This window comes from Clavelina lepadiformis, chromosome 6 (assembly GCF_947623445.1).
Source record: "Clavelina lepadiformis chromosome 6, kaClaLepa1.1, whole genome shotgun sequence".
Lineage (NCBI taxonomy): Eukaryota > Metazoa > Chordata > Ascidiacea > Aplousobranchia > Clavelinidae > Clavelina > Clavelina lepadiformis.
Window position 1 is genome coordinate 975,948 of NC_135245.1, and position 18,490 is coordinate 994,437.

Genomic DNA, 18,490 nt, shown 5'->3' on the forward strand with positions numbered 1-18,490 from the left:
GTCGGGTTTAGTAGACAAGTGCACAACCAGATGACGTCACAATTTGAGTAGCTGGGGTCTGGTATACAAAGGCATCCTGTGGTTATGCACTTGTATACTAGACCCCACCGGACAGCTTAGCTATCTGGTGCACAAAATGGGCCAAAAAAGCTACTTTGTAAGCTAAGTAATTCCCAAACAGCGATATTAGGTGCACACTCGCGCAAGACTGCAGAGTATGGCAAAAGGACATTGGATTTTTTTTTCAAAAATGGCATTGCCACCAGGAAAAATCGGTGTCTCCAAAAAAAGAGACACAAAATTTAGCTCCGATTTGAGCTGCAAACTTTGTGTCAAAAAGCGAGAAACACTGATTTTTTCCCGATTTCTAAAGTAAAAGGCCACATCCTTGGCTGCTCTGGCTGCACAAACACCAGCCAGCCTTGGGCCACAAGTCGCAGTGTACACCGGAATTTTTGCCTTTACACACCCGAGATCTTGACGAAAACTGCCAGACTCTGTGCAGCGAAAACTTAAGCACTAAGGAAGGGCGTTGATAAGTAGCCTGAGTTTGTACAGTAAGAATGTACACCAATGATAATCTTTGGAAGATGTGATGACAATACTGCTCGTTGCAAGATGGAAACTTCTCTGGTACATCGACAATGATGTACGGAGAATAATGCCAATGCTGTCCAATAGATGGCAGTCATGAAAGGAAACCTCTCTTGGTCCGAAGCTTAAGACTTGAGTGGCTCTGTTGGTAACGTTTCAATACAGTAACTGGTTCCAATTTTTTATCTTGAAAATATGTATAAAACGGTCTGCAGTAATTGCTGTAAATATCCGAAATAATTGTGTAATGAGTGTCGAAAAATTTACAGTTAATTAATAAACAGACTGACGTATAACTTTTATCGTCCGATTTAAAAATTTCCAATTTTGTTGGCCTACTTCTGTCTGTAACTTCTGTAGGCTACTTTTATATGTAGCTTCTTGCGTGTTGAATAAATGAATTTATTACTTCACAAAGGAGGGTCAGTATTTGGCAGGGGTTACCACGTCACAAAGTGTGCATCTGAAACCAGTACACACTTTTTGTTGCCTACTGGTGCACACCAATTTTTGAAAATTATGCTGTACGGTGCACAAAAAACTTACATTTTATACTGCCTACAACGGTAATTTGTAATTGTTTGCGTTTTTATTTTTGACAGCCTAGGCCTGCAATGACAAGCCTGTGAAAACCGAATTAAGTTTCCTTAATATTTTTAACAATATTACATAGGCTAACTTAATTGTTTCTTAAGCCAATTCAAAATGAAGACAAGGTGGAATGTTGGAGATAAGGTGATGGCAAAATGGCCAGGAAGTCCACTGTACTTTCCCGCCGAGATAAAGTCTTTTGACGAAGACACAAATTCATTTGAAGTTTTATTTAACGATGGAACAGAAATGGATGTCTTGTTAAAGCATGTCAAGGTGAGCTAAACAAAAATTTTTAACTGCATGCCTTACAGTTTGGAAATTTTTTCATCAAAAAGTTTAAAAATCCCAAACTTTGAATAACTGCCTTTAGAATTCAAACTTTAGTCTGGACCTGCTATCAGCAAACACCTTACATTGATGCCACCTGCTTCACGTTGGGCTGAAAGCTTTAGGTCTAGGGCAGGAGTGCACAACTGCGTGACGCATTTGTATACTAGACCCCAGCTACTCAAATTGTGACATCATTCGCTTGTGCACTTCTGCAATATACTCAAACTTTTTTTACTGTAGGCCAGATATGATATATATTTTGCAGGTAAAATCCTCACGAAAAAGAGTGTTGTCAGTTAAAAATTTTATACCTCCAAGAGGTGTAAAAGTTTCCTTCAGAGTTCAACTTAAATCTGTCTTCACCAAATTGTTACAGCTTATGGTGCAATAACAATTATCCTTGGTCGATTTTAGTGATAGATCTGTATATAGGTCACATATAGACTATGTGTGTATTTTATTCGTGTCAAAACTATTGGTTGTTAGGCTGAAGCTGCTTTCACACCGTCAAGGAGATCAAAGTCACCAGCTCGAAGCCGAAGTCGGCGACGCTCGCGATCTCCAGGACGGTCTCCGGGACGCAGTCCAGGACGAAAACCTCGCAGTATGTTGTGAAGCACTTCTTGATTTTTACTACAACAAGATAATAGCGTAATATTTGTTTACAAATGTATTACGTAATAATAAATCATACGTTTGCAATGCATATATATATATTTGTCTGTATTTTGTGTAATTTTGTACAATTTGGATTTTCACATCTAAGTAGCTGAGAGTTCTATAGCTTCTTGGCAGCTGATTAACTTACAAGTTAGACACTGAGTAGTCTTGGAAACCTTGCAAATTAAGCGATATTGTAGGGCTAAGCAGTTAAAGGAAACCTGGAAACCCAGAAAATTATCAGCTAAATAGCCTATAATAAAAACACTGCACTAAAGATATTCCTTTTGTATATTTATCAGTTTTCATTATTCCTCAAGCTGATATGCATTTCTTCACTTTCACTGTTTGTTAACCTCAAAACTAAAACTTTTACAAATTTGTAGCTCAGAAGAAAGAAACAGGATTACTGCAACAGGAAGTTGCAAAGTCAATGCGACAAACCAGAGTAATTAACTCATCTTCCTCATCTTCGGACGAAAAGATGGTGACGATTAAGAGCCAGGGGAAGGCTGTCACTACAGTTACCAACACAAGCATTACCAAGACAAAGGTATTGTGTTGTTTTTGATCAGTTTGTATTGGTCATGCCAAGCTCTCCAACATCTGTTGGCCATATGTTTGATATATATATTATTTATATTCCAATGCTTGCATCACTTTGGTTTGCTTTTAAAAGTACGGTAATTGCGTTATTTTAATACGTGCAACTCAGAAAGAGACAAAAAATTCCTGGAAAATATAAGGTAGTAAAGCATTTTATAGCTTCCACTGTTCCACATACTTTGGTTGTGAGATGCGGCCAACAATTTCAGAAACGTAACATACAAATATAAGTTTTCAGTGGGCTCATGAAGTGAAAGGCTTTGTTTTGGGCTTTAATTTAATAGCCCTAAGGCTGCAAGTCTGACATGCCAGGTCTTTTTAAAGTTTATTTTAAAAATATTGTCTAAGGCAGTAATAGGTTTGCATTGCATTGGTGTTATCTTCAACATCTTACCACTAGCTAGCCCAGGCGTGAGCATTATTTCAAAAGTTCAATAATTATTTATGAAACCACAAATTAGCAAAAACAATAAAAGTGTGTTAGCAGCCACCATTATGTGTTGGTATTGTTAACTTGTTTTGTTTTTGGAAGGTTTATATCATACTGACATAGCCTATAATTTCACAATTAATTTAATTGGCCTGGGCCACATTGGAAATTTTGTAGTGTTATTAAATTATATATAAGTTATGATTATTTTATAAATTAACACTAAATTAACTAAATGGTTATGAGTAGTGTTCTTATTAGATAAATCCCTGTGTAGACTTCACTGTAGCCTGCAGGCAGAATGTAGTTTACGTTTCATGCAGTGACTGGTTGCAGGAAGTGTTTTTCTTTGATAGCATTGTTTGCTTTCACTTGACGTCAGCAAAAGTTATGTAATGATTGATTAGGTCGCATGATGTTAATTAAGGCGATATGTTAGCTTGCTTGTTTTGACATAGCACTTTAAAGCATGGTTATATTTGTAATAGTTTTAGTTCTAATTGCAAAGTCAGCTTATTGTCATGTTGTGCTGAGGCAAAGAATAGCATGAAATTTATTGCATTAACTTTCCAGATTTGATTTTAATCTGTAAATTGTATTGCACCATGTTTAGGTCGACGTCACAGAAGCACCAACATTAGACTCAAGGTACATGATGACTCGACAAAGAGTCAAAGAGGTTATGTCACCACCAATAACTGCCAACGAGCTGACCAAATACAAGGAATCTGTGAAAGAAGAGGAGGAGATGGAATATGGAGGCATCCTTGGTGTTTTCCTCATGTATCTGACGCTGCCATTTCTTCCGGTTGTCATGATCGTGACCTGTGAGCAACTGGACTTTGCCATATCCAAGGTAGAACCATATTTCATAAACAACTTGTGCTTTGTAGAAAATGATTTGTTCTCAAACACCATATCCTCTATTTTTTGATCTGGGAAGCAAAGTACTCTTCTTATCTTTCCAGTTCAAGCCTTCCACAATCCCAACCAAATTTGGGGACTATTACAGCCCAATGTCTTTCCTAGTCTTGTTTGCTTATCTGTTGTTTCATGCAATTATTTATGCTCTGCCATTTGGCTACATCCTGAAAGGTCCAGCGAGCCCAAAAGGAACTAGACTTGACTACAGAATAAGTGGTATGTTGGTTAATGTACAAGTGCACATTGCTTTGTATCAAAACGATGGAATTACCGGGCCATTGAAAACCTATATTTGTTTGTTAAGTATTTTATTTAATAAAAACTTGCTTGAATGAAACTAAGAAACAAGTTAGATCATTAGTGTCAGTATTTGTGTTGCATCACCAACACATGCGAATGTTGGTGTTTGTATCGAACCATCCCTGATATTCATAATACCTAATTTGAACTTAATGGCACTGTGTCTGGAATTTATCACCAAGCCTTTTCGCAGCTCTTTACACATTGTTCTTCACTCTGCTGACATATGGAGCTTTCGTGCATTATAAGGTGCCAATGAAATTTGCACACGAACAATGTTTCAAGTTGGCCTTTGCTGCCACCGTTGTTAGTTACCTTGGAACTCTCATCCTTTATCTCGTGGTGAGCATTGCACTGATGTTAAGGAACGCATTCTTCGTAGTTTTAAAGAAAAACTTTCTCAAAGGCATTGATCTGAAAAGTAACGCCTGAAATACAAAACTGCAGTTTACTTCACTGAAAAAGTACTTGTTTGGTTTTCTCATGCAGTCATTCAGGTCAACTGCACTCGAGCTGAACCCAGGGAGTAACACAGGGTCTCACATTTATGACAGCTTTCTGGGAAGGGAACTTCACCCCCGCATTGGGTCACTTTTCGATCTGAAACTTTATCTCTATCGTCCAGCAATGGCTGGTTGGGTAAGTGGAGTAATAAGCAGGCCCACTGGCGGTATGTTGTGTGAGATTTTTCAGTACAACAGACGAAAACTTCATTTATAAACCAAATTATTTGTGGAAATCTAAGTTAAATAGGATTAATAAATGTACCATTAGGGCAGTTGTCAAAAGTTTTTATATTAGCCAAGTCATGTTAGCATTATTATATTACAGTAGGTGTAATGGCGCAGAAAATCCTTGTTCTAACATGTTTTACTAACGAATCGGTCAGCTTAATTGCGCTGGTCTGAAACTAAATGCTTTGTGCAGATGGTCTTGATATGGATAGAGATGGGAATTGAATATAAAGCCAATGATCACCAACATGGGACTCAATTCTTGATTGTTGCAATCTCACAAGTGCTTTACATCTTCTTCGAGTTCTTTTGGGATGAGGTGCAACTTGACTTTGATTCTTGTTAAAACTATGATTAATGCTGTTTGACATTATTTCGATGAAATCATCAGTTTTTGTTTGTTTTAAATGTCTTTCATTTCACATCCATTACATTTAAGGTTAATCGTTGGAGAAAAATTTTTAATACTGCGGTATTAACTATTTACTGGCGTTTATAAATATCTAATGTTTCAGTGCATTGCAGTCTGCTTTGCATTGGTTAGATGTTGTCATGCATTTAAGTACACAGCTTTGGTACATTTCACTTTTATACTGCAGGCCCAGTGCCCCTACATGTTCGATATAAAAAATGAAGGCCTTGGATTTGTACAATTCTTCGGGGAGCTTGTCATCGTGCCTTTTATATACATTCTCCCGGTAAAGTTTGTGGCTGCCCATCCCAGAGATTTGCACCCCCTCGAAATCGCTCTAATCGTCGCCATATTAGGTCAGTTAAGGTTGTGCCAAAGCCACAGAATTGATGTAGTTCTAATGAACGGATCTTTATTTTTCAGTTGTCGGATTTTTTTTCGTCTTTGCGGCTGGAAAGCAAAAGGGGGCATTCCGAAAGAATCCGTACGACCCAAAGCTTTCTCGTGAGTTCAACTAATGTAGGACTGAAGTAATTTTGTGTGATTCTAAGTCCTAGTCAATGATAAGCTACTCGTTGTGACACCAAACCACGAACAATGTGGCATGGCCAGCAGATAACACACATTTTTTCAGTTGATTCACTTTTTCAAACTAAACTTCCACTTGGAAATAGTTTTATTTATGTTTTTATATTTAGACTTGGAGAGCATCCAACCTTCCAAACCTGACGGCGACAGACTCTTGGTCTCCGGATACTGGGGAATTGTCCGTCACCCCAACTACTTTGGGGAAATCCTCATTGCGCTAGCATGGGGCTTGGCTTGTGGTATGATCTCGTCTTGCAATACTGTTCACGTTTGTATGCTCTTGTATAACTTGTGATGTGTTCCGTGACAGGTTTCACTCATATTCTACCGTGGTTCTATCCCGTCTTTGTCACGCTTCTGCTCATGTCACGTTCACTCCGTGATGAAGTGAGATGCAAGAAGAAGCACGGCCACGCCTGGAAGCTCTACTGCCAGAAAGTCAAACACCGTGTCATTCCCTACATCTTCTAAGCAGTCATCCCTGTTCTTAACAACTCAGGCCCACCCACCTAAGTAGTATTGGTGTGGAGTCGACCACAATGATCTGTTGCTGGTAACAGTCGCCAATGAAGCGATTAGTTGTAAAGTTGCGGAATTATTTTCTTTCAGTAATCAAGCAGACTCAATACTTCCGTTTTTCCTTTTTGTAATCATATTTTCATACTTGGAAAAACTGCCAAGTCATGATATTTCTCGATCATTAGAACCCCTTATTTTGTACGGATGTGGTGAAGGTTAAACTGTTTGTTTGTCAGATTTTAATGATTAGAATCTAAACTAGCGACATTTGGGGGGCTTTCATTCTTGATATGTTAAGTTCTACTTTTAATTCCATCTATTAACAGCCAATCAAGATTTTGCACAGTCTAACCTCATCTGTAAATATTAAACGCGTAACTTGTACAGGTCTCGAATACGTAGATTAATTTTGTACAGAATAGGTCGCTTTTTAAACAAATCCTATTAATTGGTGCGGACGAGCTTCAAACTGATTCAATGTCGTCTTCCGCTGGGATTAATATCGTCTAAACATTTGAAGATTGTAAATATGTGCTTGTACATAGTGATGACGTCATTATTGCCTTGCGTGCGCGTGAAAGTTTCCTGAAAGTGGAAATAGAATGTTACCTGTGCTTTCAGGTGCGCCCCCAGTGTTCAATTCATAACCAGTGAAGGCTTCAATGCAAGCACTGGGTGGCGCCGAAGGTCGACACATTCCACTGCTTGCAATGAACTAATAGACTGATTTCGTCACAGGTACGAGTACAGTGAGACCTCGTTAATCCGGAATCCCTGTTATCCGACACAAAACTGCCGGGAATGGATTTCTTCCTATGCATTTTACCCCCTTTAAACCGGAAACCCCGCTGTCCGACTCCGACACAAGTTTTGTAACAAATGTGCTAAATCATTAGTAAAAAAATCCGATAAACCGGATTATTAAGAGTGAAGCGAAAATGATTCACGATTGTCCTAGATAAAGTGAATAGTTGACGAAACAATAGCCGATTATCTACGCATAATAAACTCGGTACTTTGAATTGTAGTAAGGTGCATACTGCATTTTGAACACGGTGCTGCAATAGCAAGATTGATTAATTTTTTGCTCTCCGATTTTCCGGATACCCCGCTAAACCGACATTTTATGACGAAACAATGTGGTCCGGATTGACGAGGTCTCACTGTATTTGGTGGAACCGTGTTCGGTTCAAAGAGATTTTCTTTACAGCAAATTACGCTTTTCTGCGCGATATTGCGGTCACCAGCAATTTACAATAGACAAGACTTCATCTCAGTCCTGACAGAATTAAGAACACAAAAGTTGTAGTCAGCCCATGGCTAAGCAAAAAAGGAAAAATTTTGCGTTCAATCGTCGGCACCTCCAGCTTGAGGTGTTGAACGGTTGGCTGACAAAAGCTTGTTTGAAAATCGCAACGTTTTCAAGAGACCTTTTTACAATGAGTGATAGCTTTATTACAAGGATTAGAAGCGCCCGACAGCCAATAAGACAAGCAAGAAATGCAACAAATCGATTTCCAACACTGATGTATAAACCACATCGTACAACTGGAACTGCAATTATGGAACGACGGAAGCGAAACTACGGGTACGTTAAGCGCCACTACACACAATAACCATGTACATTAGCTCTAATGGAACGAATAAATATGAAAAATATACAAAACGACAATCATTACTGGCCCCTAATTTATCGCAGCCATCTGTTAAAGGTTCACAATCATCGTTTGGAATAACCACCAATAGCAATATAACATCAACTCTTTTGGCTACGTAGTCAATGGTGCAATAATGGATTGTATACGAGTGCTACTTACACTTAAAACCAAGAAAGAAATTCGCTAAATCCTTTACAATCTCACTATATCCTACGTCACCTTGCGTCTCTACACATAGTGATGGAATCTTCGAATAGGCATCGATCATGTACTGTAGCATCAGTTTTGAGAAACAAATCTTCACTGCGCATCTGCAATAAACAATTCTAGTATTTTAAAAAAGTACTGAACTGGAGCAAAGCAGCTCCGATTCAAGCTGGTTTACGCCGTAACACACGTGACTCATATCGAATAAAGCGAATACAATTCATTTATGATCTAACAGGCGACGACGTTGGTCATTTCATTCAAAATTTTCACAAATACTTGCAATATGCCCGCGTGATCATAGCACAGTGATAGGGGTACCTTGAACTGAGCCGCGCAGTCCGCGACTAATCTATCAACATCGCGTTTAGCAGCTCGTTTCTCTTCACCACAGAGCGCTCGTCCGACTTGGCGGGCAAAAGGAGCAAAGCGTCTGCGCCGACCATGCTCTTCAGGCGGCTGATTATCTGACCGCCTGTGACGTCAGCCCACGGTATGGGGTCGTCGCGTTCGTGGCGCAGGGATACCCTCTGATATTCGGGGACGGTATCCAGGTAAATGTCCGAGGAAGCCTGGGGTAAAATAAACATCGAATAAAGCTTCCGAACATGCGGTTATGGGTACCTCTAAGTCAGTGGTTCTCAACCGGTGGTCGGCGGACCCCTGGGGGTCCGCGAAACGTTTTCAGTTGGTCGGTGAGAACTTCGAAATTTGCAACATAAAGTACGAGTTTTTAAAAAGTTTTTGCTGTTTATCATTGCTTTTTGAAATAGGCTTGAACATTTGCTTAATTGCCTATTGTGATGGGACAATACAAAAGCTTATTGAGATTTATCACCCGCAGGGAAGGCCTATTGTGATGCACTAGATTGCGGATTATACGAGAAGACAGCTGGATACAGTGATTTTAAGTAAAAATATCCGCATAGTTTGATGTTATTTTGAATGAATAGCGCAGTTGTGCACCAAGACTATTAAGTAAAACTAAGCAAAGAAACATTTAAGTGCAGTCTCAGAACCCTTAGTTTGCTTAAACTTCAGGGGTCCGCCACTGCTTTGACAGCAGCAAAAGGGGTCCGCCAAGATCAGAAGGTTGAGAACCACTGCTCTAAGTACTGCAGCTGTTGGCAGAACTTTATAAATTTATCCCTACTTTCGTAAGAAATTGCTACAGTAAAAATATGAGACCACCCACCCTAACTTTAATGATATGTGGCAACGGGTCCTTCGAACCGCTCAGTTTGCGTAGGCACGGCAACACCAGCGAGTAGTAACCTACGTAGGCTGGAACCGGAACTCCTGTGAAGACATATTTCTTCAAATCAAGCAGACACCACCAACAACAAACGCATTATTACGTAGTTATGACGACATGTGCTTACCGGAAAGTGCGAAGAAATATTTCCTGCCGCGCGGAGTGTCAAGCGTGGCAAAGGCAGAAGGAGCACTATGAAATAGTATCAGATTTAATCTGATGATGGGACCTAATGCTTCACACAACAATATGACCACATAGTAGCCCATTGAGACGTAATAATTCGAACATACCCAGGTTTTAGCACAATTCTCCCGACGTGGATCGTTGCTCCAATTTCACGCAAGAGTGGCTTCACGTGATCGTTCTCGCCCATCGCGGTTCCTCCCGTTGTTAAGACGACGTCAGCTGCAATTAGAAGAGCACTTTGTGAAGTTGGATATTTTCGAACTAATAAAATCTGCTGGAAGGGACCTGGTGTCACAACAAAGGTCTTGAATTTGGCAAGTTTTCATTCCCGACTTTTTTTTGGTTTCGCGCACACAATGACACAGAAGCTGACATATTTGAAATCTTGGATGAAATTGTTCTCGGTGATAAATTTACATTTCAAAGTAACCGTAGCGGTTACAAAAGAAGTGATGGCAACCTTTTTGATAAGCTTGTATGATGGTGTCCCTGAGAGATTCGGGCTTTCTCACGATTCCCATATCTTCTGTGGGGTAACCTTGCTTACGAAGAGCAAGCAGCAAACAGACTCGATTTGTGTCTCTGATGTCTCCGGGACGTAGATCTATGGTGTCTGCTTCTGTCAACTGAAATGGAAAGTATTTGTTGATTTGTGTCGATACAAAGTTCAAAGACATCCAACAGAAGCAACGGGTTATTGCTGTCTCAAGTTCCAGGCTTGGGAATATCAATTAACTGGGCACCTTCTTTCCAAACGAAATCAGTGCAACGGTTGGGAGTCTGTGAACACGGACTGTGGTGACCCCGACAGAGGCCAGGAGGCCAATTTCAACATGACCCAGCTTCGTCCCCGCTTTAACTGCGACGTCATCGACGTTGACGTCACTTCCTTTTGGTCGAATATGCTGGCCTGGTGTGGAAGGCTGAAGACAGCGGACTGCGACCTCAGTGGAACCCTGCACGGGAAAAAGCCGCAATCACACTTCCACGCAAATCTATTCGTATTTTTACCGCGTTGACTGGGTTCGGTAGCAGCGGCTCGCTTGCGGCTACTATCGTGAAAAGTCCCACAAACAAGCATAAAGTCTAGATTGCTCAGCACTATATGAGACGAAAGCTCTTATCACCAATTGAGGTGTGAGTAGGCCAAATCTCTTTTCCTGACATTAGCGAGTGGTTGAAAAGCCCAATCACTACACAGGAAACATTATGCACTGAAATCGTTCCCATGACTGCAATTTCAGCAAATAATGAGGAAACACAGTAATTAGAAGTTTGACTCGCTTCTCGTCGTTGACTAGAAATATCTTTCTCAAAACTGACCTGATTCGTTTCCGAGAGCAGGATTGTTTCCTCCACCGGGACCACAGCATTTGCTCCTGGTGGCATGATGCCTCCAGTGGTCACTCGCATCACTTTTCCAATGGTGAGAAGTTGCGGCGACGTTCCCGACTGACTCCTCACAACATCCAGGTCCCCCGGGGTATCGTTAGCTGGAGATTACACCACAGTTACCTCACAAGAAAAAGTGAGAAGTTTACGCTTTTAAGGGAAACCAACCTATGACTGCGTATCCGTCCAATATGGCAGTTGGTTGGGGAGGGACAGCACAGAGAGCACAAACATTTTCCGCAGTTACGTAATCAATTGCATCTAGAAACATGATAGAACGAAATTCTGAACAATTATTCACAGAAGCAGAAAATGTCGAAAGTTGTCGTGAAAATCACACCTTTAAAAAATTTTGTCACAACCGGCAGGGGATCAGAAAAGGCAAAAATTGTCCCAAAGGCTTTATCGATACTGAGGGCTTTGTATGGGCTCATTCGAGGGCGTCGCGCGACCCGGTTGAAACTCTGTGTGTTCCACTCCACTAGAGAATGAAGGAAACACAAAACTCACACATGATGTAATCACTAAGCAGCATGTTCTTATGCCAGGTTTTATGAACAAGAAATAATTCAAAGACAGGATAATTTTAAACACTTTCGCGATATTTACCGACGGATGAAGCGATAGAAGAACGACTCAGTGGACGATTTCCAACAATACTAACCTGGGGATAAAACAGAGTAGTCGGTGTCAAACATCACCAAACCACCGACGCGTGCAAACTCGATGGAACTCACCGATTCTGCAACTGCCACTGGCTCCGGTCCAAACAGTTCATCTTCAGTGATTGCCTCTCCACCCCCTCTAGTGGCATGGTGATCTCTTTCAATGCCGCGTTGGGTGGCGCTAGGTGATGAACGATCACCAGATGAGAGACGTTGAATTGGTGACACTTCAAATCCCGGATTTGTGGCACCGTGTGAAGATGAGAAGTGGCGGATGTCAGATGTTGCGTCTGCGTGGTGGCCCACAGGTGTGTTGATGGTGGGGGGAGCATGATGACCTGCTGGTTGGCTCAGTGCTGACGTTGAATGGATGGCTTGTGATGTGTGCACTGGTTGGTCTGACGAATGGTGGGGTGGGAGACTCTAAAAATAAAATTCAAACAACTTAAAATAAGCTGTTGACTACAAAGCAGCGATGAGAGCAAAATATCCGAGCACAAACATGAGCTGATGTGATTCCAGAATCGTGCGACGGAGTGAAAGCGCCGTGTACTGGCGCTGCAACGGAATGGTCAGCGTTTGAGCCAAACAAATGGGGAAGTCCCACATCTGTCGGAAAGGCAGACAGTGGTTGAGCATGGTGACCGGTGACTGGCACTTGTGACGTCAAACTCGGTTGTGTTGCGACATTTCTTGAAATATTTTTAGAGCCTTGACTCAACGTTGCTTCATTTTTCAACGAACGAATCGCAGCAGGCAGTGAAGGCAAGATAACTTGCAGGAAATCCTACGTAAAACAAGATCGTCACACAACTGTTTACCTTAACTCACGCTATAACAGGAAATACAACAAACATATGTATGGACGTCCTTCACTGCTGCCATGCAATCATCGATAAAATTTTGTGACTTTGTATGAGGGGGAATAAATGTGCACAGATTAAATCTACCATGATGGGTCAAAAATAAGAGAAATCATTCTTCGAAAATCTGTTTTTGTTCTTATTGTGAACCGTATGAGCATGTCCTACCGTGGACATAGAAATCAAAGCAACCCACCAATATAGAAACCACATAAAAGGAACAATCAACAACGCAAATAGCTCAAGATGCATTTGGTTGACCTTACCATGGCAATCTTACAGCTATCATTGCCCCGAGCCAAATTTTGTTTAAAACAGAAACGGAAGCTCGCTTATATTTACAGGACGCTCATCTTTGTTGGACCGGCTGCTTTAAACCCTTCCCATAATTATTCTACGGTCAATATTTACCACAGAAAACCCCAAATTTAATTCGAAATGTTTGAACAACCCAAATAAAACTCCTTTCACAAACCATCAATCTGTTTTGAGTCCTGCCCACGTACTAAATTGCATGAACGTCGCAGAGACGGTATTTTGTTGCCACAAAACCTATTCTTAAATCATCTAATTCGTACCGTGGCTTTCTGAAGATATCCTGGAAGGTTTATTATCAGCACATTCTTCCTGATTCCAGAGATGCCTCTGCAAAAAACAGCTTTTCTTGTCATTTTGACAAAATAAAACTTTTTGAAATGCAATAAAATAAAGACAATGCTAAATCCAACTCCTTTCATTCAATCATAAAATAATAAATATATACAACACACAACCACTATTTTCAAAAAAATAGGAGGGAATAATCGATGTAGCGAAGAAGTATCAATATACCTGGGAAGTTAAAATTCACAGCTTAATGTGGTGCTGGAATGTTTAACGTGAAATAACTGAATAGCCCCAAGCGTTAACAGGATTTCCTAGAAATAGTTCACCAGAGCACAGCATGTTTTTGTCAAAAAAGGCACCAAAACAACTTATTGAAAATATATCCATATAGGCTGGTGTGCCAAGCAACTAACTTAATGTTTGTATAAGCGTAGAAACTTTTCCTTCAAGGACACAATCCACGATGAAAATTAATAAACACACCAACAGTTAAGATTTATAACTTCAGCTTTATATACAATGTTAAAGCTAACATTAAAATCATTCATAAGTTTTGGAGCCATTTGACTAGAATGAACCCACTCCTTTACAGTATTTCCACCCAATTCTTTTGTCAACAGTACTTGAGAGCAACGTTAAATCTTATGACTGCCTTTTACTAGCGAGTGTCTGAGAAACGTCACATATTGAATATCGATTTAATCTATTCGTACACAGTACCTGAATAGCAAGGTGCTTGGATCAAACTTAAGACCCGCCATAATCATAGCCGTGGAGAAGGCGGGAACCTCTCTTTCAATGACTGCCCTCGTTGCTTCAGGGGTCACATCTCGGGATGAAAACTCAGCTCCTCCCACCGTGAGGATCAGATCGAGACCAAATCCGTTCGTCCATTCCACCAAAGTTTTCTAAATGAGGTTAAATGTTTGCACTAAACTGAAAACTTTAACGGTAATAACATATGGAAATTTTAGTGTAGTTTATTTCCAATAGTTGTTCCCAAAAGCCAGTCTTTAAGACAGAATTGAGATTTCAAGCATTTCACAACTTTTGTTTTTGACTCTTAACAAATACTTCAAATTTTCCGACTTGTCCTGATTGCCAGGTAGGACATTTCAAAACTGTTTCAATGCTAAGTGATGCAAATTTGCACCAAAAACATAAATTCTACTTGTTGTGTTAGGAGCCTTGGTAGAAAAATGTGTAAAACAAGTATAACATCACTATCACTATACAAGTAAATAATCACTGTTGACAGCAGGGGGGAATCCTCTTATTAAGAAAAAAAATCATAGTCGGCAGTCAACACATAGAATACAATTACACTGATTGCAATTTATACTGGTTTAATACTTTTCCTAACAAAGTCTTATGTGGGCAGGACTTACTTTGATTTCATCCACTTGGTCAGAGACAATTTTCCTTTCCTTTATTATCACTTCAAATCTGGAAATAGAAAATCAATGCCAGGATAACATAAAGATGATCGTGAGTGAGGAACAAAATTTCTTCTAAAATCTGCACTTAAACTTCCATCAATTTATCCATTTGTGTCAAAAGTTTATTAACCAACTACAAATCATAAACTATTACATTACCAAGTCTGCACATAAACATACCTGCTCATTTGCGAGACGACGCCCTGTAATTTTTGCCCGACTATATCATTTGAGAGTCCCCGAGCAGAAATTTCACTCACTACAATAGAAAAATGAGTAGGTTATAAACACAATACTTTTGCAACCATTTGACTTGAAAGCCAAAAGCTGACTAACACTACTAATATGTTGAGTAGGGACTAGGTAGACGATCCTACCAGCCTTTTCCAATAAGTCGACTATGCTTTCAACCAAACAACATCATGGCTAGTTCATCAGCGTGTATCGGTACGTTTTCAAAAACTTCTCCTATCAAACTCACCAATTAGCAGCCCCACCACGGCAGTTTTTCTTTTCTTTTCACCCAATGTCACAGCAAGGGCAGTTCCTAGCACCCCGGCATCAAGCCTGGCAGTTTTAGCATACAGACCCAAATCAGACATTTTGTCGCTTATAAGCTGCTGGATACAAAACACTGCATTTCATCATTGCGCTACAAGAAAACTAGTCCAGCAGTATTTTCCACAACGTATATAAACAAGCTTTTATACAAAAGATATTTTTAATGTTCAATAAGTAAGTAACTGGGTGCCATTTAATGTCAATAGCAGAATATTTCTACCTCAAAGTTTTCATAGACTCATAATTTGTATTGACATTTCCTTGTATTCTTATTTAAAAAAACATCTTAAAAATTACAGCCATAAATAAAATACAAACAATGAGCTGTGTTCTCCTGAGAGACAACTGACAAATTCAAAAATCGATCAAAATCATTTTCAATTAGAAAACCTTAACAATGAGTTATTTGATTGGTCACACAAATCAATGAAGTAACAGCAACAATATCGTACAAACAATCAATTGAAAGTAACAACTTTCTTTGAATCGATTGTCAATTTATTCACAATCGTGGTATTTGAAAAATATCTAAATCGGTGATCAGCAGTTGGAATTCCAAAACCAACTAAGCAGATAAATTCTGAAAAAACAAACCCGAAGTACCTATGACACTAAACAATGTTAACAAAACAGAAAATGTTTCTAAGGCCACACGATAATAGTTAAAATAACAGTCAGCTTATATGCCTCCTTGATCAAGTAATTCAAAAGTCAATCAATACTATTAAAGCTCCTTACATCGCACAGACAATTATGGACAATATACTAGCCAATGAATAATGTTTGAACAAGAATTTTCTCTGCTAGAATAATGCAATAAGCTATAAAGAAATATTGATATTTGCCATACAACCATTAAAACCAAGATCAAAGTGAAATAAATCAATGGAGATCTCATAAACTTAATAAAATTAAAAATCAAATTTAGTAATAAAATGATCTAATTTCAAACAGAACAAGGGAATTAGAACAAATAATAAAACGAAACAGGTTCGAAAACAACATTTAAGGCAAAAGTTTTTTCAAATGTTTAGGAAGCAACAACCACGAACAAAACAGCACGTCAATGCATATGAGAAATGGCAGTAACTTTTTCAAGAACTCACTCTTCTACAATATGCTAAACGTTAAAACAGAAACCAAGATCAAAGTTAATGACAGCTCTTTTTATAAAATTTTGCTTAAAAAATAAATATTGATTTAAATATCAATCACGTATCATACGTTTAATTAAATTAATTTCAAAAAACCTGTTTCCACAAATCTTTAAAAACATGATGTTCGAGATATTCTATTATTCTAGCTTTGATTTTTTTTCTTTTTAGAACACCTGTCCTTTGTAAGAGCACTTTTTTATTTATTTCAATGTCGATTTATCATGACTTTCTAAAGCTGCAACACTGAGGCTAGCCTATATATGTACTAACAAAAATTTTGGATTTATTTGTATTGCTCGGTAGTACAGGTCGGGCACTATCGCGACTTGCGAGCATAGTAGGCTACAATACAACAACCACACACATTTACGTTTCGACTGAATTGTTATTTTCAAACGTCTGACATGACAACAGCATCATTTGTCACGTACGCAAGTTGGCGAAAAAGGCCTTGACAAGAACATTTCCCCGAAATCTAAGACATAGCCCTAGGCTTTTAAAATTAACCAAATGAAATGGAGCTGTAGCTACCAGCCATGTTGGTGGTGTGACGACTTCCTACGCTTCAAATACTAGTCCAATCGTGCATATCTGTAAGTGCATCCGTTTCTATTTTGAATTGTACGGTAGATGAAATGTATTTAAAGGGTCAGAAACCTTGCAATGTAACGCAGTCACGCATCATTGAATTTGCTTGCGCACGATTGCCGCAGCAAGGTTTAAAAGTCAAAAGTTCAATTTTTTAGAAATGGATGAAAATTTAATTTTTGACAATTTTTATTTACACGCCGTGATCCAAGAAATTTTTGTTAAACATCCGAGACTTTTCAAGATTAAACTATGTCAAAGCATTGACATGAAAAAATCGTGTTCTTCCGAATTCTACTGGCCTCCTTTCAAAAAACTATAAATGAAATGCTAAGAAAGGTTTTGATATTTTCACGAGCCATTGTAAACCACTGATTTCTGCTTACATGTTCACACCAAGGCTATGAATTGCTGTATGTGCTTTAATGACAAGGTTGTGTCAGGGTTAAACGCTTTATGGTTTGAAATGGGTACAAACGCATTGCACAAACCCAGCTGAACCAACACTTCAACCACGTTATTTATAAAAGACGTTCACATTGAGTTGAGTATATAATTGTTTCCTCAAGATTAAGCTACACACGGTTTGTATTTATTTACTTTTACAACGGTTAAATTGGCGTAAACAACTGTGATATGTTTTATATGACGGTCATACATTCCGAGATTTTGAACATGCTATACGTGAAGGGGCATAAATATGGCATTTATTATTATGGACGACATGATGTGGCTTGTCAACATTTAAATAAATGTTATGTATTTTCATCAGACTGATAATGGTAACCCTAGCTATAACAAATTTCTACCAAGCTTTTTTTCAGCTACGTCAAAGTTATTTTCTGTGGTGTGTATGTAAGTTAACCTGTTAACTTGTTTCAAAATTACCGAGAGTTTTACTGAATGTTGTTATAGCGGTAAGTTATAACTTGCGTGATAAAATATATAAAAATAACTCTAAAAATTATTATTTGCTCACTCTGTACTGGATAAAAAAAACTTTTTTCAAGCTGGTTAAAACTTAAAACTACATTTTCTATTTACTCCTAATTATTATCATTATGAGTAGTAAAACGCAGGAAATATACAGTTAGAGAAACACTTAATTCAATTACAAGCCAAAGCCAACACAACTCGACTGATTGGAGTTAAATGTAGAATTACGCTAAATGTAAAACAACCGCCTTTGTTTTAGCCCGATCAATTTTTGTCAGGTTAC

At 38.9% G+C, this 18,490-nt stretch overlaps 2 protein-coding genes across 2 annotated transcripts; one reads left to right on the top strand and one right to left on the bottom strand.

The window, feature by feature from the left end:
* The first annotated feature begins 1,185 nt into the window (after nt 1-1,185).
* On the top strand, nt 1,186-7,311 carry LOC143462784 (delta(14)-sterol reductase TM7SF2-like). The gene is made up of 12 exons (XM_076961062.1): nt 1,186-1,461; nt 2,005-2,122; nt 2,565-2,731; nt 3,828-4,070; nt 4,183-4,354; nt 4,632-4,780; nt 4,928-5,077; nt 5,366-5,491; nt 5,772-5,940; nt 6,008-6,088; nt 6,283-6,411; nt 6,483-7,311. The coding sequence occupies exons 1-12, from the start codon at nt 1,300-1,302 to the stop codon at nt 6,641-6,643; spliced, it is 1,827 nt and encodes a 608-aa protein (XP_076817177.1). The 5' UTR covers nt 1,186-1,299; the 3' UTR covers nt 6,644-7,311.
* An 811-nt stretch (nt 7,312-8,122) lies between these two features.
* On the bottom strand, nt 8,123-17,068 carry LOC143462775 (gephyrin-like). The gene is made up of 18 exons (XM_076961050.1): nt 15,447-17,068; nt 15,146-15,224; nt 14,915-14,972; nt 14,247-14,434; nt 13,499-13,565; nt 12,560-12,844; nt 12,130-12,480; nt 12,002-12,056; nt 11,733-11,873; nt 11,561-11,653; nt 11,324-11,493; nt 10,744-10,956; nt 10,461-10,626; nt 10,105-10,219; nt 9,939-10,003; nt 9,752-9,855; nt 8,878-9,128; nt 8,123-8,660 (listed from the first exon to the last, which is right to left on the bottom strand). The coding sequence occupies exons 1-17, from the start codon at nt 15,565-15,567 to the stop codon at nt 8,904-8,906; spliced, it is 2,496 nt and encodes an 831-aa protein (XP_076817165.1). The 5' UTR covers nt 15,568-17,068; the 3' UTR covers nt 8,123-8,660; nt 8,878-8,903.
* Nucleotides 17,069-18,490: the final 1,422 nt, after the last annotated feature.

What these genes read in the sequence shown, in the direction of transcription:
- LOC143462784 (XM_076961062.1), top strand. Translation starts at nt 1,300, where the DNA reads ATGAAGACAAGGTGGAATGTTGGAGATAAGGTGATGGCAAAATGGCCA. An exon ending in TGGACTTTGCCATATCCAAG is followed by an intron (nt 4,071 to 4,182) that starts GTAGAACCATAT and finishes TTATCTTTCCAG; the next exon opens with TTCAAGCCTTCCACAATCCC. An exon ending in AGCATGGGGCTTGGCTTGTG is followed by an intron (nt 6,412 to 6,482) that starts GTATGATCTCGT and finishes GTTCCGTGACAG; the next exon opens with GTTTCACTCATATTCTACCG.
- LOC143462775 (XM_076961050.1), bottom strand. Translation starts at nt 15,567, where the DNA reads ATGTCTGATTTGGGTCTGTATGCTAAAACTGCCAGGCTTGATGCCGGG. An exon ending in TGTGACAAAATTTTTTAAAG is followed by an intron (nt 11,654 to 11,732) that starts GTGTGATTTTCA and finishes TCATGTTTCTAG; the next exon opens with ATGCAATTGATTACGTAACT. An exon ending in ATATTTCTTCGCACTTTCCG is followed by an intron (nt 9,856 to 9,938) that starts GTAAGCACATGT and finishes ATGTCTTCACAG; the next exon opens with GAGTTCCGGTTCCAGCCTAC.